General features: G+C 36.4%; 2 protein-coding genes across 3 annotated transcripts in view; one reads left to right on the forward strand and one right to left on the reverse strand.

The window, feature by feature from the left end:
* LOC105199559 overlaps positions 1 to 21,674 on the forward strand; it is a 379,163-nt gene that overhangs the window by 143,543 nt on the left and 213,946 nt on the right. The gene's annotated exons all lie outside the window — the stretch shown is intronic.
* Positions 6,543 to 21,674, reverse strand: part of LOC105199549 — a 138,790-nt gene continuing 123,658 nt past the window's right edge. For both annotated transcript variants that reach the window (XM_011166697.3, XM_011166702.3), the window contains exon 6: positions 6,543 to 7,485. In XM_011166697.3, coding sequence (XP_011164999.1) covers positions 7,316 to 7,485 — 170 coding nt within the window. In that variant the 3' untranslated portion in view covers positions 6,543 to 7,315. The remainder of the gene's footprint in view (positions 7,486 to 21,674) is intronic.

A 21,674-nucleotide genomic window follows, 5' to 3' on the forward strand; every position in this document is an offset into this window, starting at 1 on the left:
TGCTAACAACAGAATGCATAAACTGAGCAGTATACTGTTGCAAATAAATAACGTTGCTAGTTTTTACTACATATCATTTGTTTAATTCACCATGTAGTTACTTAGAAACGGCAAGTATTGAGTAGTAGGCTATACACTTACCTTACTTTACACCTCCTCCTTTTTAATTTTTTGCTGATTATAATTTAACTTTATGAAATTATTTCTTAAAATATATGGATGAGTAAGCTCTTTTCTATTTTTATTGATAATATTTTAAACGTCGCATCGACGCGAATCATTTTTATTTACATGCAAGAAGACACAATCGTAGTGGAACTTGGTTTCGACATAAGGGGAACTGGTGATAAATTTTTCGCTGCCCATACTTTAGAAAAATATAAAATTTTTCTATTAGAGACATTTAAAAAATGTAAAATGCATCTATGTAAAATAACATGCGTTGCTTACGTTATTATTTTAGTATTTTTTAAATTATGCTGCATATTTTCATTCTTATCTCGTATCTTTCTATGTTTTATTTCACTCAATATTGCCTTCAAATATATCATGCAAGCATTATGCACGCGGTTTTAACGTGTGGCGTTTCTCAAGTTTATTTTTCTTTTATGTTTGTTTGAACAAACGAGGAATTAAGAATGGCGGAATTAACTTTTTGCACAGCTGAGACCTGACGTATATCGGTAAATGAGTATCAACAAATATAACGAAGATTACGGAAAATTGCGCTTTTCGTTATTTATGCGTTTACGGTAATGTCGGAATAATATGCGTCTGATATTTCCATCCGTGCGTACAATCGGTAAATTGTATCCTTTAATTTCTCGCATTACTGTTACGCATTTCAGTAATACGTTTCTTCCGTTTCTTCCTCCTCTTCTTGTCGATACGCGAGAATATCGTGACATAATGATGACGCCGAGATACCAAAAGGGTGAGCGAGTCGGTCCATCATTTTTAATCATCGCATAATCGCGTTCTACTCTTACTTTTTATGCCGCATAGCTGAAGCAATTCATATCGTCCTATGCCGCCATTATCCGAACTAGCGGCACCAATTTATTACGCCAATTTATTGCTTTGTCACGGCGATTAATTAAAAGTGCAAATGGTCGGTATCATCAAGGCTCATCAGGTCGCCCAGTTCGTCACACTTTTGTATGCCGGAATCCGTTTTTGCCAGAGAACTTTTTTGTCCGCGTACAATCGTCTCGTGGTCACTCCCTTTCGCGTAATTAATTAATGAATTTCGAATGCTGACGCGCATGAATCAGACGGAGAACAAAAACTTTTTGCGTAATTGGCTTTAATTCGATCCGTATCCTTTTTTGCTCGCGTAGTCAGTCGTTTGCTGTCCACGCTCCACTTTGCTAAAATCGGAATACGCAAAGCGGAAATTACCGAAAGGACGATTAATTTGTCTCTGACTTGAGAAAAAAAAAAGAAAGGGAATCGCATGTAAAAGAAAAATGTAGACGCGATCGCGGTTGAAAAAGGAAAAAAGTCACACGCTCCCTTTCGATCGGTTACCTTTTTTGCCCGAAAGACTTATTATATTTTCAGTTAGAAATCGCGGGCGTTTGCATTTTAACTGTTTCGCGGCTAACAGTACTAAGGTGCTCGTACAAATACGAAGGGACTTGTTCTTATTGGGACAATTCTAACAATTCAGCACATCTTTGAAAGTCGATATTCCTTTTATACTCGAATTTATACCGATTTTAAGATGGGCATTTTTTTATCCTGCGTTGCATGCTCATTTTATCGAAATGGAACAGAGTTCTTTGCAAAGACTTGTACACAAATCGTGATGTTAAATCCTGCATATTTGTTTCATAAGAAATACCTTACGTTTTACATCATCTGTTTTCGCGGGAAGCGGCGAAGAGAAAAAAAAAATGCGACCAGCGAGAAAACAAATATTTGTTGTAAATTTTCTCGGTGGAGACGACTTATTAGCGGTTAACTCCACAACTTTCATCGTAGCGCGCTTCCCCCCTTTTTTTCCTCACCAAAGTTTTCCCACAGCAAAAGAGCCGTGCGAATCCTAAGGGAATTCTCTGCCTTTGCTGCCGGCGATAACCATGTTAATGCAATTTCTTGATAGTTTACGGAAACGGTCCATATCCTCTCACTTCTAGCGTGCCAAGTCGGCAGTCTCTCGCGTGTTTCGTACCTCCCTTATCGCCCTTTTCTAGCACTTTTTTCTACTTTTCCTTTCGTCCATTTCCCCCTCTCGCAATTCTTTCTCTTTGTCTCGCCGCGTGCACCATTTCGGACAACTTCGCTTCTCGTCCATCAACCTTTTTACTCTAATAGGTTGATATTGTTCATTCATATTGTTCATTTTCTGACGGGGAAACTATACCTCTATTTACATTCGCGATTAATATTTATCTCGATTAGTCCGTTCAATACACACGGTTTAGAGATCGTTTATGTTACTATGTATCTTCCTTAATGCGTTAATTAATGCAATTTGTAGCTATTATCTAGTACATCGACTTAGGCGTTGAATTCAAATGAAGCCGCTAGAGAGGCAAATCAAGTTACTTGCTTACCATTTCTACGTGCGAGAATGATATGCTGAGTCACCTCTTCTCACTCCCCTCTCCATTTCAGGGCATGCTCTATCGCGTTTCGAATGCATAACGCTTTGTTCCAGTGCGGACTGGATCTCTTTAACTCGACTAAACTTCGCCAATAGAAACTCACGTTAGCCAAGCCTGACCTAAGACTCGTGCAAGATCGGGATTTAAACTAGCAATTCAAGTTGTGTTGTTGACGGGGGAACTTTGGTACAAAGTATGGTATTATGCTGCGGGATTTTCTCGCGAAACAATTGATAAGAGGCTAGAAGAGGGCTGGTCTGTAATACAACAAATTGCATATTTGTGTTATTACAAAGACGCATTAAAGCGTCGTGCAACCAATACTCCAATTATATATCAATTAAAGCGTCGACAATTTCCCTTTAGGATACTTCAACATCGCGGAATTTTTCGCCGCTGCGATTTGTATTCTTTAGTCGTTCTCTTGTTACGAGACTTTAATTGGACGAAACCGGTCGCTTGGAGATAACTAACGCGAATGTAACGAGCGGTGGCTATCGTCACTGGTTACAGATTTTGATGCATTTGGTTACCGAAAGCGTGCTTGAATTGCAGAAATCGCTAACGAGATCGGCACACGGTGTCTTTCGACTTTTCCCATGTGCGTTTGAAATATTACGAAATATATTGACGTCAGCGCATTTGTTTCGATGTACATACTATACATGCAGGCCACAATGCTTTGCAAATAGCCGCCTGTCTGTTCATCTGATTGCATTTGTTGGCGAATATAATAATTTATGTGTACAAAAGATTAATGTCGCGCTTTAGATACGTGTCATTTACGATTGTATTTATCAGGAGTAATGAGAAGTTTGATTGCTGCACTGTGGAAACAAACTTTTGCATTGAGAGATATTACGATCTACCGTATTAAAATTGTATTGATTATCTCAAACGAAACGATATTACGATGAAAATATATAATACCGTCAACAGGGGAATGGTGTAAATGCTGCAAACGGTATATCAATATCTATGAAATGTAAATGTAACGGTATATTGCGAAATGACAAGATATTCTTGGGAAATAAAGCTTTCAGATTCTCTTAAGAGTAATTTGATGCATCGTAGTCGAATGGATTAAGTATCGGAATGGCGATCTGCAGCTTTTCCCTGTTACTCTTTGTCTTCTTCTTCGTCTTCTTCTTCTTCTTCTTCTTCTTATTCTTCTTCCCCTCCGTGGAACACGATTCAAGGAACTTTAAGAGTAATAGATAGTTTTAGTTCGGTATAAACTTTCACCGGATAAGATGTCCAGGGCTTTACGATAAGACCTGCTTCGAGGTATTCGCGGTTGTCCTTAATACCCTTGGAGAGGTATTAATTCTTCAATTATCGGGATAGAATGCCCGGGGTGTAATAAACTCTCTATTCAGTTTATCAATGCAGATTATATATTACACTACGGCAACACAATCCTTGTGCAAGTTTCGAGGATATTCTATTATTGGAACACTGAAGGAAAGCGGAGGGGGGGGGGATAAATTGTTTACTCGTATTACTGTAATTTAAACCTTACTTAAAATTATCGTAAAAAAGATTTTTAATTAACACAGTTAAAATTTTGTACAATGTATTTGATACGTAGAAACACATGGATGCGATTTCTAATTAACTTTTTAAATTTTGCTAGATTACTATTACCTGCATATCACTGCAATAATTTTTTATAAAATAAATTGATAAAAAAGTTCGACTCGTATAATACAAAGCACGCAAAAGACAAAATATTTCGACCATTGTAAGTCTTCTCAGAGCTGTCATAAAATAAATAATACATTATAAATAAATATCGAAAATCTCTTCAAATATCTTCTGTAAATTCTGTTATGTGATATTACAAAGTGTAATTTCGGCACAATCTTTTTATTTATTGTCATTTTCTTTTTCTCAGAATAATACTCAGACATCACATTTTAAATTCTGACTACGCCATAATTTTACTTATTTCAACATCTCAAATTCAACCTGCTCTCGCATGGTAACGCTGAATCGGTCTTGAAGTTTCTTCATTTTTTGACATCTTTACACTCTTATTTTTTTAGAATTTTATTATTTATTTAAGTATGTATTGTGTAAATCTTAATTCACAAGTGTGATGTGTGTCGGTGTGAATTTCTATGATCACCATATGTTGACTTTTGTGTAACAATTCGTTAGAGATTTTTGATATTTATATTATTATTTATTTATATTATTTATTTTATAACAGCTGAAGAAGATTTAATAAGTCGAAACATTCATTCTTTTTAGTAATTATATTTCTAATAAAGTATTTTAACATTGATTTTTTATTTGTTCTATTCAATTTTATAATTTTCTAAATTTATATTAAAACAGATTTTGAACACGTAACGAACATAAATTCTTTCGTATTTCTTTTGCATTACTGCAATTTAGTTTGTTTGCATGTAGGAAATACAACGGTAATTCGAATAAGCAGGGTGCAATAAGACGTCAAGCTTTGGAGCAAGTGGTTTGGATCAAAGCTTTTGCCGACCATGTGTCACGCGACTTTAAGGAGTAGAGCTGCACGCGCGGCACGTCAGACACGTGCGGCCCGTACTACATGTAGCCGAGTTTTAATTTCGACTGCAAACCAAGTGGACCGAATGGCTACCTGGCCTCGTTACGTGCCCCTCGCGCGTTTAATTAATGTCAATTTCACAGCGATCGCAATTACGCCGTCGTCGTCGTCTTTCCTGCCGTCCAACGCGTTGCCACGTGTACAGGCATGTACATACTTGTACGCCGTCATACACGGACAATGTTCCCGTTCCGCGGCGAGAGGCGAAATTACGAGAGATCTAATTTACCGGTGGAAACGCTTATAAGACGTTTCCTGCAATTTCTGCAATTTGCCAATCCCTTCGGAGCAGCTAATCCGACTATTTTCATGACTCTCGCCTACTTTTCCCCGTCCCCTCTTTCTTTACCTTTCCCTCCTCGTCCGTAAGATTCTATTCGGCATTCAGCAGGACTTCTCAAACTACTCGTCGCGCCTCAGTACCATCACTTCGGAAGAGTACGGCGAAATTGTCATCGCAAAATAGCACAGAAATTTACACGAAAGTTGTATTAAAATTACGTTGAAATAATATCACGTGATGTTTAAAGTGACAAAAGTTTATCATTTTCGCCACTCTTCACCTGGCTTTGTTTTTGAATTGTAAATGATAAGTATTAAGAGGATTCTCGTATTCCCGGTCTGGAAATCCCTAAACCAGGTTTAGGACTTTTGAAACTGACCAGATAGCCCCGCATTAACATACTGCATAATGAACAAGTCTTCGCGCACTCTTGGTTGACGAGGGAGAAGTGCTTTTAAATGTCGGGCACTTCGATCCGAACTGAGATTGGTCCAATTAAATTCCTCCCATGGAATTGACACGGGTAGTCGTAAAGGTTAAAACGTTTCTGTGAAAGTGAGACAGGAACTGATACAGAAACATTTGACGGAGCGAGAGGGAGGTAGTTGCGTTAGCGCAGCCGAATGTTAATTATTTTTACGCTTTAAGCCGCGCCGATGAGTATTTCGTGCAAACGTGCACGCGAGTACTCGCGCGAAATGGATGGATCAATATTAACTCACTTTGAAGGCATAAAAGGTTTCGAAGTATGTCTTCTAAGGATTAGGGCTTAGTTTTAAGAGCGCACGAGTCTGAAATTATTCCGGTTTACTCTCCGATTGCGAGTGTTTGCATGCAAAATGTGAAATGCGGAATGAGAAACGCATATACGTACGACGAATGCGCTAAAAAATAATGGAATAATAACAGAAAGAGAGCATAAAGTAGTAAAATGTACTTACCTGGCGTTTCAGTTGATCTTACTCTTCATGATGAGAAGGTCTGTTTGAATTTATGAAAACAAAAGGAAACAGCGATGTGGTACCGGCGGTGATGGTCAATAATGCGGTACGCCAGGTTTACGGTTCATTATTATAATTTATTACAATTTGTACAGATTACAAATCGGTACCTATGATGCGTTTTCTGTTAGACATCATAAAAGGAGCGAATATTGAGCAGAACGCCGCTCGTTACTGCGCTAACATTATTATATCAATTATCATATAGTTACCCCTGTATAATCTATATTTGACACTTGGTGAACACTCCGATCACTAATAAATATAGCGCTTACAGCACTCGACGTGTGTGTGTGTGTGTGTGTGTGTGTGTGTGTGTGTTCCGTCGGAAAATTAAATTCAGAACGTAACGGAAGTTCGAATCACCATTATCTTCTTCTCCGTTTCTTCGTTATTGAAACGTTTGTGCCACCGTCTAATCCCGATCGCTTACGAAGCTGATCCCCACGGTAACAATTTCACGTTCACCTTGTTGCCTTAAGTAACCATATTGCCTATGTCTCGATACATGGACGCTGCCTTAATCTTCACATCTGTTTGTTTTTTTCTTTCGTTTTCTTATTAATGATCAACAATTTACATCGAAAGACAACATGTTGAAAGTAACTGTATATGAATTACGCTTAGCCCCGCGTCGATCCGTTTCAGCGTTTTCACCGATTCTTTTCCGTTTCATAGGCTCCTCGAGAATAAAAATCATCGTTATTCGACTATCTATTCTATACATAGTAACATATATAACTGGAAGCCCTAGACTACTAGGTTTTACATGGACGACGTAATCGGATCAGACAGTGGTAGCGATATCTTCATGGAGGATACCCGCGAGCTACCTGCTAACCATCGGCTCACACCTCGGCAGTACATTCGTTATCGGGGGTACCGTCATCGTCAGCGATGTCATCATCAGGAATAGGGTGGCCGCCATGATGGCCATTATTATCGCTGCGCCGCGATTACCATTCCAGGGCCAATTCTGTCCGGCGCATCCGTTCGGTCCTGTTCAAACAGAAAGTAAATCCCATGTTAACGAACCGCGGATAACTGCCACAAGGTAATGAAATTTTATGAAACGCGTCGACATAGATCCGCGGCGGAAGTAGTTCGGGACCGGCTCCATTCTCAAGTAATAGATACGATGTTCCGAGAGGATATGCGACAAGTTTAATTATACCGAGGTGATGGCACTGCATCGGTAAAAGTCGTCGGTAGACTGGCAAAGTCTCCTTTCGCTAGAACGCGGAAAATGTAAATTTGAGAATGAGCCTAAGAAAGTTTTCCCGAACTTAAGCATCTTTTGAGAAGTTTCCTTCGCAATTACGACCCTATGTACCGCCGGCGGCTAAGTAATTTGATTCGAAGTGAAAGGGGGCAGACAGTAATTTGAGTTGTTGATTTCGCCGGTGAACATTAGGCATACTGCTAAGTGTGAGTTAGAACGAGGACTCAACTTTGATAGCCGATTTTTTTCAAGTCACGTGCAGATGAATGATTAATAAATCTAAAAATATGCCCCTTTAGAAATGTATTTTTTCAACATGCGCGAAACATTTTTATTTATTTTTATACGTACTCTCTACATTGGAATCAGTGTATTATTCTATACTGAAAGACAGTAAATAGTCTGTTTTCAGTAATATAACTATTTTATTCAGCGGTATATGTGTCGCAGGCAAATAGCAATTTTAGGAAAATAGTATCTGACTAGGCAAATAGCATTTGCCAGGTTAGGTTAGGTTAGAATAAATTACATAATTTTTGTGTTTTTAAAGCAGGCATTTTGTGTTTTTAATTCTCTACTTTAAATACACAACATGCCTGCTTGAAAAACACAAAAATTCTATAATTATTGGGTTTTTAAAGCAGGCATTTTGTGTTTTAATTCTAAGCTATTGACCGGGCAAATGCTATTTGCCTAGTCAGATACTATTTTCCTAAAATTGCTATTTGCCTACGACATATGCACTGTTTTTCAGTGACAAGATATAAACTGATTCGGTCAGTAAGAGTACCCCCTTCTTAATCAAAATCATTAAAAAAAAAGTGAATTGATGACCCAGTTATAAATGTAGCACTGCAAATCAGTAAAATTCCACTGATTCAGATTTAGAGATTTTTATCTGCGATCGTAAGCAAAAAATAATCGATATTAAATAAAATGCTTTTTATAGGGAAAGAATAATTTTGCCGAAGCATCTGTAACAATTTAGCTAGATATAAATCTGAAAGTAATTGTGATGGACATTCAAGTATGATGAGTAATGCTGCAAACATTTTGACTTTCTAGCAATCAGCTCGAGCGTTCTACGTAATTATTTTGACGCAGTAACAAAATTATTTTCAGATCCTTATTCAGCCTTTCAGCAAAAAATGTTCTCTTCGGGCGTACTGTTTATAGCATTGCGAAAATGTCAAATGTTTCGTAGCATAATTAGTAATTATGTTATCCTTTAAATTGAACGAAATTAATAATGAATGCTGATTTCGCGTTTCGCGAAGTCAAGCGGGATCTCGCGTAGGCCAAGTACGCTTTCGTTACGTCCGCGATTACCCAAGATGAGATTTTTCATAAAAATTACGATTCAGAATCTCTTGTAGTATCTCGTAATTTCACGACTGGCTGGATATCACATTATACGCTTCGTCCGTCGTTGTAAGCGTTCTTAAAACGTTAACGTATTTGAACGAAGAGTTGAAGTAAGACGAAATTGAATGTAGGAGTCGAAATTGGTTTCTGGAGCCTAGCTTACGATTGCAAAATTTAGACCGTGATTCCGCTTTCTCCAGGCCGTAGGAGAACGTATTTAATTTCGCTAACCAATCCTCGAAATGGCATTCGTTAATATCGAAAACCGATTTATTTTGACCTTTCCGATGGCGCAAGAGATATTTAATCGATGCCGCAATACCGAAACATCTCGGTGTGATTTTTTTTTCTCTTTCCTTAAGATCCAGAGGAGTGTCCTCCGGAAAAGGTTGGCGTTATTAACCGCAACGGACGCGGATGGCTCTTTTAGAAAGTCTTGCGTCGGCGGATGTCGACGGCACGAAATAAAACTTCGGTAAAACGAGGCAAGGTAAAAGGAGGAACGCGGCGAAGAATCGCATTAAAGGCGACGTCGCGGCTTCGCGATTAAATTTTCAAGAAAGAAGAAGAGTGGTGGGCACCACTGCAGAAAGGAGCCAAGCAAACCGGGAGGGGAAAAAGCAAATTACCGGAAGGGCCGTGCCGGTCGCCGTCGGATAACGTTGGCAGGAAGATGCAAAGAACCTTGGCAAAAAGTGCACGATAGTAATTTCTCTGGAACGAGGAAATAATTTGAACGGTTGCGCTTGTGAAGCCTGAAACGAGCGCGAACTCTAGTTATAGTCGTTGTAATTTCGCCCCTTCTTTTCGCGGATCATAATTCAGCTATACTGCTACTATCTGCACTTTTCTAACGAGATTAACAAGTTTCCGATGTTGCATTTTAATCGGCTTTACGCATCAGTTAAAGTCGACTTTAAACAGACTTTGCTAATCAATTTACAGATAACCGAAGCGGCGAAAGAATTACTCGAATTATAATGGAAATGAGAAGGATTTTTTACAGGATTTAAGTCAACGACTGGATTTCAAGGATAATCTCGCAATTTAAAGTTTTCATGCTTGACCTGTTACGAATTCAATTAAATTAAGATGGATATGTAATACAAACATTATACAATCTAATACTTGACATAGTCAAAATGGATTTACTGCAAATTATACAACATATAATATCAGAATATATAAATAAAAAGAAACAAATATACAATTTTTTAACTAAAATTATAAAATTTATTATATTTTAATATTAACTTTAAAGATTTTAACATTGTCTTGCATTTCATCAACATAGGGGCAATTATATCCGTGCATACATCGTCTTCTTTTCATTTACTAGCTTTTTATAAATTATCACGATAATATTTAACAATTTGATGCACATTTTAATGCGAATAGAATGAGAATTTAAAGAATGTCACTCAATACGCGTTCAAGAGGACTCAAATTAAGGTTAAAACCTATGTATATTTAAATAATTGCATGTATTGATTAATGCGCACTCAACAACTGATACGAAAATAACAGCGTTGACTGAAGCATTTTTGGTAAATTTAATTATTATTCTCAAAGTCATATCTTATGTTACTTATTTATTATATTTTAATTTTTGATTTATGTTTTTAGTTATAGAATAAAATACGCCCCATAGTTTACTAGGCAGTACAAGATATTTTTGTTTTATTCAGTATTTAGATTGTAACAGTTTAATGTTCATAAATTCATAATCATTAAATATATATCTTATACTACATGCGCTCTTATCAACGATATCTTTTCATGCTTATGATTGCATTCAACATAAAAAATATTTCTTATTAAGTTGTCATTGATATATATACTTTCCCGTCTGAATTCCCTAATTGTATTCATTTTAATATCTGATATCGAATTAGACCCTTTTATTAATGATCGCACGATATTGTGACCGCTTTCAATGATGCTTTTCCTCGAATGCTCTCGTTATCGCGGAGGAGTAGCAGTCATTAATTGTTACGGGACATTCGTCTTCGTCTGTTTGCTGACATGATAAATCTACCGACACTCAGCTGCGTATTTTTATACCCATGGCTCATCGGATTAATAAACCCGTTGGGGACAGTGTCTCTTCTATTTATGAGCACGAATAAAAAAAATAGCATTTGCGAGATTAATATGTCTACTTGAACAACGGAAAGTCGATTTAGCTGTATACATTGTCGTGTCAAAAGTGAGAAAATGTTTCTAAGATATGTTTGGGCTCTCATAAAATCATGTAAGACTGTAAAGCGATACAGATTGAAATAAAATGACAGTCTCACAGTCACTCTACAAGTGTCTCTATTGTATTGTTAGCTGGTTTACCATTATATTTCAACAAAAATTACACGTATTTGAAATCCAATTATTTTAATATAAAAATCTACTGGCGTATTATTTTTTTTGTGCATTCTTTTCCGATTAGATCAAATGTTATTATTCCCCGAGTTTCTATCCCTTCTATGGCCTTCGACGAATCATGTCGGCAACAGCCTGGAGGTTTGCCAGAGCTGGTAACAACATGCTATTTATTATATTTCGTTATTACGTTGGACAAGAGACCGACTCATAAGATCCCACTTGATCTCAACCTTTTTCCAGTTACTGCAAACGACATCACAATCTGCACTATAGGTTCTTAATCCAATTAGATATCATTTTGTTTTGCCATTATTTGTTTTGTAATAAAACACATACTAACGGACGCTCGACGAAACTTTGAACGTTAAATATTTCTTGTAAGTCGCAAATTTGATTTACAGATTTGTAATAATTAAAATATATGGTATAATTTCAAGATTGTACATCTAAAACCGAGATTTACATTATCATAGAAAATTGTAGAATATATTTTACTCTATACGGTAAAAGAAATGGAAAGAACGATTTTGTTGAAATACAGATAACAATTGAAAATAATTATAACGGATCATTGAAATAATTACATTGCACTGAAAAAATATTTTGATAACTATTATCAAATTTGGTAACAGTTATCAAATCCTCAATTCAGCGTAATGTAATTATTTCAATGATCCAACATAATTATTTTCATATCTGTATTTCAACTAAAAAATTCTTTCAGTTTAATTGTAAGAGAAAGTGAGTCAGAAAATAAATCATATATAATATTATCATAATCGTATATAATATTATCATAATCATATTTTATTATAATCTAAAATTTTTATACGCACGCATTTTTATTAATATTATTCTTGTACACAATGTACGATTTGTGATAAATTCAGTCTTAATTCATCACTTTACAGTCGCAATTTTTCTGAATGAAATGTTGTAGCTGTGAGTGCGGTATGAAAAAGTTTCTCGTGAAAAGACTCTGATTTCAGTGTGCGACGCGTCCGTAAATGCTTGGGCTTTACGGCTGATGGTTTACGACTCTTCGTCGTACGTGCATCGCGACTCGTATTTTCCTCATGCTTTCGCCACACGCCATCGAATCTCCCGCTTCGAGCAACGATCGTTAATAAATCAGAAAATATCGTATAATATATATCGAAAATAATTTGTGTGCTCCTTTGAAAGCAAATTTTCAAGTTATCTTTGAGGCACAAGTTAGGCATTTACAGAAAATAAATTTTATTGCACAAAATCAAAACTAGGCTTGTACTTTTTAAAAATGAGAGAGAAAGAAAGAGAGAGAAAGCGCAGAGAGTTAGCGGTTTTTACAAGCGCCGTTTTTCTTATTTAACTTTTCTTTTTCTTCACGAGGATAATCTTTTTTAGTTGTATCACAACTTTGTTAATATTAAAATAGATTGACATTATTTCGATACGAAACGAAGAATCTACCACCAGCGCCATTGATTTTGCCATATCCATGATAAAAGCATCAATTTTTAAGAAAGCATATCCAGTGGAAGCGTAAGTTTTCTCCGCATTACCGCTGCGGAGTGAACGGATATTACTTCTTACTTTCAGTGAGATACAGGGGGCGAATGTCATTGCGATGTTCACGTCTGCGAATAAAGTTTTTATGAGGTCTGACAGGGAGAGCACGTCAGGATTATTCGCGAAACGTGTGAAATATTGAATATTACTAAATGGAAAAGGTCAATGGATCGAGTGCCTGACCACACGAAAAGGTACTCGTCTCCCGGAATAATTAAGAGAATTATGGAGCAGTCGCAAGTTAGGAGCTCAACTTTTAATTATGAGGATAACGACGTCTCACATCACGCTCCGGAAATTATCTCATTTGCAATGCCGCGCGCGCGGATACGGGATATAATTTCTGTCTCTCCCGTCCGACGTACACACGTATATGGGAGCGCACTTCGCAAATAGAATATAGGAGAATTATGTACGCCGAATAGCTATTTGTTTTGCCGACGTGTACGTTCGATAAACCCCCTCATCGGCTTAACTCAGGAATAATGCTTGCTCGTTTGAAAAATTACTTTGTTAACGACACGTTTGCTCTGCTCTCGTCAATCGACCTCCGAAGCACTTCATTCGATGGGCTACCTTCGTTACGGTTCACTTAGCTCGTGGTAAATTGCACCTGTGTGTGCTTAACCCGTTACCCAATTAAACCGCAAACCATTGCTCCATTTAATCATTATTGCGTTATAATAACGAATTAGGCAGACTGCAAAATTTCAATGTTTATAATTTGGTAAACATTTGTCTCTATCGACAGATCGACAAATTTAATTGCGCAATGTGAGAATTCACAAACGTTTGAAACGCGTGTGTATCGGAAAGGATATTGTAATTATTAAAGATAAAATTTCTCAAATAATGAAACCGTGACAAATAGAATTAGATATATTTTCCTAGTTCATCCGACTTATGTATTATTCTTATTATGACTTTATAATATATAGATGAGTCGTATTTTGCCTCAAAGTTCTACGATTTCTTTCTCCGAGTGAATTTAATTATTATAAACAATTATCTCGTGCGGAGACTAATTACAAATTACTGCGGTACATTGCAAACAAGTTCAAGAAACGTCGTCCTCTCCAACGTTATGTCAACGACGTGGGGAACACGACGTGGGACCGGCCGATACCGGTCGTTGACCCGCGGTCCCCGCGCGAAAGTAGTAGTTGTGCGTGAACTATTGCTGACTATTGTACCGCTGACTATTGCTTTCGGCACGCCACCGCGTGAATTACATGTCCATCGCCGCATGTCTGCTGTCACACCGCGGTGCGGCGAAAATCACAAGCGAAATTCGTCGTCTCACGGCGCGTTTCTCTCTCTCTCTCTCTCTCTCTCTCACGTCTAGCGACTTCGCCGAGCGATGACATTTAGCACGTGTAGGGTCGGTATTTGGCGGATGGCCAATTATTTGTCGAGTCGCATCGAGTCGGAAACGTCGGCTCTCCGAAGCCTGAAATTTCTCCGGTGCCGCAGCGCCGTTAGCGCGTCGTCCACCTCCTCTCGAATGTGGCCAAAGGGGAGGTCGGATGCGCGCCACCGCCGTCCCTCTGTCATAACGCATTCGACGCCACGTATAACAGATTACAATGTTATACGTCGCTGAATCGCCTAGGTAAACACGTTGAATCAAAGGGGCAAGGAAAAGGGGTTGCAGCCAGGCAACGTGACGGGCGAAACAAACGGGGGATGATGGTACCGTTCTCCATCAATGTCACTCGTCGATAGTTCTCTTTATAACAGTTTCCATGGTTGAACGTAATTACTTTTGTTTTTTTACGTAAAACAAGTTATTTTCTTTGAAACGGCATGGTGTTACTCTTATTGGATTAAGCGGAATACTGCGTTGGATATTTTTTTTCCGTTATTAACTTCGACAGCGACTGTGCGATCGTGTATCAAATGCCATCAGATCGAACAAATTTCACCACGGCAAAACGCACGCGACATTATAATATTTTTGCCGGCAGTCCTGCAGATATTACATTTTGCGTAGTCTATTAACGTTTTATCGGCATATGAAATATTATCTATTAATACTTTAGCTCTTCACGTATTTTCGCTCTGTGGAAATCTGTGCTTTAAAATGAATAATATTCATTTTTTATTACCTTAATACAGTGCGTCGTAATAAAGATATATCTATAGCGGAATGAGTATGCCTTCACAAAGCGTAACGAAAGAGGGAATGGTAAAAGGTTTTTACGGAATGAAGGATAATGAAAGCAAATAAATGAAGTACTTCGTCATGAATATGTATGATCTAGTTAGTGCTTACAACATGTGATTGTCGCGAAGGATGATCACGCCATCAGATAAAGCGGGATATATTGCGTTCGCGCTTGCAACGAACTTACTAGTCGATTTTGGATCGTATCTACCGTTTCCTGCTTCGAAATTTGATTTCCATTTCTGATAACTCATTTCCACGTTCAATCAAATTGCCAATCCGCGAGGTACTTGAAACCGTTTCGTTCTGATTGTCAAAACATGCAGATTTCATCGTGCATCCCCAACGCGGTTTACATCAAATCTTCTATATATTTTCCTCTCTCTCTCTCTCTCTCTCTCTCTCTCTCTCTCTCTCTCTCTCTCTCTCTCTCTCTCTCTCTCTCTCTCTCTGACAGTGATCTATTGCAATGGGCTGCGCGTTAAATTTTTTACAGATTACATACCTCTCTTTATTATACAAGATAGCATTTTATAAATACTGTTGCGTTGAATATCAAAGAATTTTGAGAAAAAGAGCAGCGTACGATTAGATTCTCGTAGGCGAAGAAATTAGTGGATATAAAAGAAAGTGTAAAAAAAAAAATCGGAATAATCGATACATACGGATATCATACGCTTCCGTACTTGCCGGCTCAACGCAATTTGTAGTCGATGGAATTAGACTGTCGCGAATTTGCACCTGAACCGATGGTAAAGCAAGACAAAGGACCAAAACTGCGCCACAGACGCCATTATTTGCATGCAAATGAAACGCTTATGCGAGAAGAAAAAATCCTGCTGATTGGAACTGGGAATCAATATAATGACTAACTTCTGTATCGAAGAAAGTAAATTTGAAATACGTTTCTGGAGTGCGTCCCGCCGAAATCGAAAAACTAATTGCGTTCCTTTATACGCAAAGAGGAACTGCAACTAATCTGTATTACAAAGAGTTGCTGCAAAATGTATGCAATTAATATGATAATTTTTATATTTTTTGCTAAGCGCGACGTTATTTACACTTACATAAATAATCATGAATCGAGATGCATATTAATACGTGATACATAATTGATAAGCATTAATAAATTCATTGTTAATATGATTTTTGTCAATAATTAAGTATGCAATATTTGCAGATCAATCTTGATATTGGCTATTACGCGTGTATACGGAGATATACAATGTATAAAATTTAATTCTTTTCCTTAATGTTTCAACAGCCGAGTAAAGTATAAGCATTATGTATTTTACACTTGACTGCGTACTCTACTTGCGTTTTAGATTCTGCAATCATATTAAAATGCAAGTACGATACGCAGTCAGGTGTAAAATACATTTTCAAACAAAAAAGTTTTAATTTAGAAGCACGAGAGCATTTATATCAAAGAAAAATTAATGCAAACCGTGTTCAAAGAAAATTAGTTTGCGTACAGCTGTACTTAATTACTAATTGAATTTTATTTTTATGTTTATTAGAATTATACAAATTCTCTTGTCACATAATTTTATTTCTTTCAGAATACAAAACTTCTCGGCGTAAAATAATGATAATAAATTAATTTATCTACGTTTATATCTACTTTTTCGAATAACAAATAAGATGAGTTTTATTTTTAAATTGTTAGATTTATTGTACGGCAATAAAAAATCTATTCAAAATTTTTTATGAAAGCTACGAAAATAAAAAATGCAAGAAATATATTAGAAATAATATAATATATGCATTTTAGTCAATAGGAAAGCACGCAGAGATTTTTGGATTCAACTTTTTTTTCCATTCAATTTTACTTGCTGATTTCGAAAATCATAGTGAAAATAGTTATCGTACCCAGGAAAAATTTTGGGACGCATTTTAATTAGAAAAAAGTAGCAGTTGATTTTCTTTAGAACAATTGATTCATCTCATTATTTTATGCATAAATGTACTAAAAGTATCAATTGGTATAAAGAAAACGTTTAAAAAGTATATTTATAATTACGTATTGCAAATTGCATAATTTTCTTGAGAAGCTGTTATGTGTTTCCTTTACACCTTATATTTGGATTTATTCTATCAAGCTGAAGAATATTATAATATCGAACGAATTTTGAAACGTTCCAAAATTTACTTGCCTCCTCTTGAATCTGATTTTTTTTTTATTGTAATATCTGCTTGATTTAAATAAAACTTTGGTAATAGTACCTATGTTATAAATAAAAGTGATTTTAACTTTTCCATTATTTCTTTTGCTATAAATAAATGAACGGAATGCAACGAATATCCACGAGAGTTCCGATCTTCCCTATACTTTTTACAGTTTATTCTCTTTTAAAATAAAAATTGGAATGACGGAGAATGAAAATTATAAATTACTGCTTTGTGATAATTGTTTCTGTAGCAACGTTCGTATTCACATACGTATGCCTTCCCGTGGGTACAAGTGGCCAAAGAGCTAAGTACCTTGAAGGTCTGAAAGCTTGACGATTGGGAAGCGAGCGTATCAGAAACGCTGCATTGCCACGAGTTGTTCAATGGCTCTTAAGTGGCTTGCGCACTTCATGGGCTAGATACTATCCAGTGAATAGTGCGTCGATTTTCGCCGACAAATCGCCGCTGAGCGAATATAAACGAATAACAGATGATTCATCGTGCGAGAGCCTTATCAAAACTGTATCTTCTATAGCCTATCTAAGCTTAGCGACTTTTTTTAAATTTTTCGCTGAGTTCAAAATTAAAAGCTGACTAGATTCAGAGTAGGAAACATTTCTAAACATTTATTTAAAATATGAGACAATTTCAAATTTTTACATAGGTACAGTGAAGATTTTTAGAAAAAGTCCTATTTAGGTCGTATTGGGTACATACCTATATACTCATTGTCAGTATGGCCTTATTATTTTCTTTTTTTTTTGACAAAAAAAATAGATAATAAAATGAACCCATGCAACATTTATAAGTTTATTAACATGTTGACTTATTTATTGACATATTGACATTTAAGGGTACATGGAATTATTTTCGTTTATAATCCATTATTAAACAATTGACTTAGCTTAACTTTTCCTCCTTAAAAGTATGTCTTATGAATCGGAGTTTAATAAATGTTTTAAAATTCATTTATGATCTGAAGTAATAAAAGTGTCGAAAAACCATTACTATTGATGCGTGTGTACTCCTTATTAATTTAGACTATATTAGTTGTATCTCATAAAAAGTTTTCTTTTTCTGCAGGACATTATGATGAAAATTTAAATTAAATATAGCGTTGTAAAGTATAAATATAAATATAAATATACAATATAATTTGAACTACAGAGATTAGCGACCATCGCTTGATAGTTATAGAAAGCGATAATTTTTTCACGAAATATTGATCATGAGAAACATAAAGAAAAAAATTTTACATATAACCTCACTGTCAATAAGAAAATACACAAGCCGAGCAGTAAACCGTTGCAAAAAAATCACGTTTTATCTGTATGACATACTCTGGTATTACTTGTTTAATTCACCATGTGCCACTTAGAAACGGTAAGTAGGCCACATAGGATACGCTTACCTTATTTTTATAATTAGGCCGTGCGCGGTAGTTTAATTATTCGCGAGTCTTCGCGAGCTCTAATATCTTGAGAGAAGACGGAGTTTTAAAAGAAACATCAGCAAGAGGAAAGTAACACGAGTCAGTAACGCATTATTTATGCGTTATATATTTTCGTAAATATTATATTCCTTGTGCAAAGTTAGTAATTATCAAATATGAGTTTAAACACAAATCATAATTCGTTTTTAGACAAGTCCGTCATAAAAGCTGTTAATTACAAATGAATTGTGTATTACTTTTTAATTTGATTTTTTTAGGAACCGTTTCCAAATCTCACCATTTCAGGACATGAATATTATTAAATTGTATAGACTTACATGTTATAGTAAAAACAAGTGCAAACTGTATTTATTCGATAACTCTTGATAGCTCTCAACGATTTATGCATTAATACCATTTCGTTAGAACAATTTGTTTCTCTTGGAAATTTAGTTATAACTAAATATACAGGTATTTGCACTATTTGAGATAGAACGAATGGATACTTTGATTTTAACGAAATATTGACAATTTAAATTATTTGACTGTTAATATTTAGATACACTTCTACATAAAAGTCTATTAAATTGTTCTGGAAAAAAAAATGGAAAACTGATAGATCTCACATATCGCTAAATATTTGACTATACAATTTTTCAAAATCTCGTTATTGGCTTCGAGTCATCTCGAACAATCGATATCAGAAAACTATTTGCTCTCACATATGTATTGAGCTACAATCAAATTGAATAAAGGCACGACTATTTGATTGTTCTTAGATAAATTTATTTGTGTTTATTTTTATAAAAATCATAAAATGTATGTTTTTTTTAATAAAAGAATAATATTTTGTAATGAAAAAATATATTTACGTGCGTGAATATTGATTTGTAATTGTTCAGATTTATCAGATGTAAAGTAAATTAATACGAAAGTTAATAAATAATTAAATAGAAAGTAAAATGCTTGTTGAAAGAAAAGAGTCTGCAGTAATGAAAAAATTCAGTAATTTGCTTCATTTTTGTTAAATAAAATTTAAAATATGAAATATAAAATTACAGATATAATGTCGCTTACCGAAGAAATTCCAATCTTTTTTAGTGCATTCATTCGTAATGTATAAATGATGAATATGATAAAATGAGAGCAATCTATATAAAAAAATCACTGTGTAATGAATAATTTTCTAACAATTATCGCTCGGATAAAGAATTAAATCATCATGTATCGTCGAAAAAGTGACCGTAAAATTCTATTTATTAAAAGGGTGCGAAGAGAAAAATGTGGATTTGAGGGAAATATTTTCCTACGCAATACTTGATTTGAATTTTATGTGTTTGAACAACGATGTTTTGGTAGTCTTGAAAAGCAACAGTACATCTCAATTTCCGTTTAACATTATATCGGAACGTATCTTCTTGAAAACTCGGATCTTTTGACGATATCGCGTGTTTCAAAAATCTTATTAAAAACTCAATTCAATCGTCATGGAAGATGGACGAAGCTTTATTTTAAACCAGTAATTGAAAATATAGGGCATTCCTTAATTCTCTTTTATCTTCGTGCTTTCTAATATTGGAGAAATGATGGAATATTTAAACCCCGTTCAAATGTCACGCGTGTAAAAATTAAAAGTCGGCCCTATTTTACATGTGTGACATTTTCACGTATGTGACAACGATTTAAATATAAATTTATAATAATTCATCATTTATTGCGACGGCAATGTGAATGATGTCTGTTTGGAGTTATCTCTTATGCATAAATAAACAGGAAGTTTAAGAGAATCTGCGTACAGAAACTCGAAATAATGAGCAAGAGGGTCTCGCCTTGTCTGTTTTCCTTCCTTTCCGTGCGAGTTAGCAAATTGAGCAACTATGGTGCTCATCGAAGCGCTTCGTATTAGCGCACATTTCATCGAGGTATAATGACAAGGCTACATTTTCATGCTTCTCTCTGTGATACTCTTACACGGGCTTCCTCGTCTCGTGACGGTAATTTGAATTTTCAAGTAATTTCCGTAGAGCGCGCGTATCATTAATAGATACCTTGACACTTGTTCCCCTTTCTTATCATCGTTATTACATTCTGCAGTGCGCGATATTAGGTATCGCCCGTCCCTAATATCTCGTGGAGGAAAGGGCATGTAACTCTCGCACCGCGCTCTCTCACATATCCCGCTGAACTTCTCTAATGCAGTATTTCGCGATTTGTAGTGTACGCAGCGATATTGAAATAAGAAGAAACTTCTCGCGAGCGTCCAAGAGGCGAAATCCGAAGCTCGGCGAGATGGAACTTACGTCGCCAACTTACTTACTAATCGAAGCGAATCTCTTCTCACGGGCAGAGAGAGAGAGAGAGAGAGAAAGAGAGAGACTTACCCCTCACGCGCGTCTCCTTTCCTCCAGTAATGCCCTTCCTTCCTGCGGCGTCCAACTTTCGCTTCACACTCTTCCGCCACTTCTTCGCGGCCCTTTCCTCACTTTGCAGACTTCAACATTCGCGCGCACGCCCGGGGGTGCTTACTTCTTACTATTCCGGGATACCTTCGAGAGCGCGGCTGCGAACTCGCTTCGCATCGATAATGCGAAACGTATATCCTGCCAATGGGGTGGAGGCGAGCCGATTTCTTGCAGGAAAAGGACGAGGGCGGGCTCTCGGCGAGCACGGAGACGAAAAAAAAAGGCGCGGGCTGTCTTCTTACTGGAGACGTATCGAGCTGCGATTCCTTTCCAATTCTGAGGACAGGACGAATCTAAAGAGCGCCGGCAGCCGGGGATGAATATTAACGACTACCTGCCGGCATTTCGCTTTCATGGAAATGATTGGACATGGATACAGCGGAATTTCTAATCTGCTCGTTGTTTATATCGCTTGGAATTTCCGTGGAGAAACCGTTG

The sequence above is a fragment of the Solenopsis invicta genome, chromosome 16, assembly GCF_016802725.1.
Source record: "Solenopsis invicta isolate M01_SB chromosome 16, UNIL_Sinv_3.0, whole genome shotgun sequence".
In the NCBI taxonomy this organism is placed as follows: Eukaryota; Metazoa; Arthropoda; class Insecta; order Hymenoptera; family Formicidae; genus Solenopsis; species Solenopsis invicta.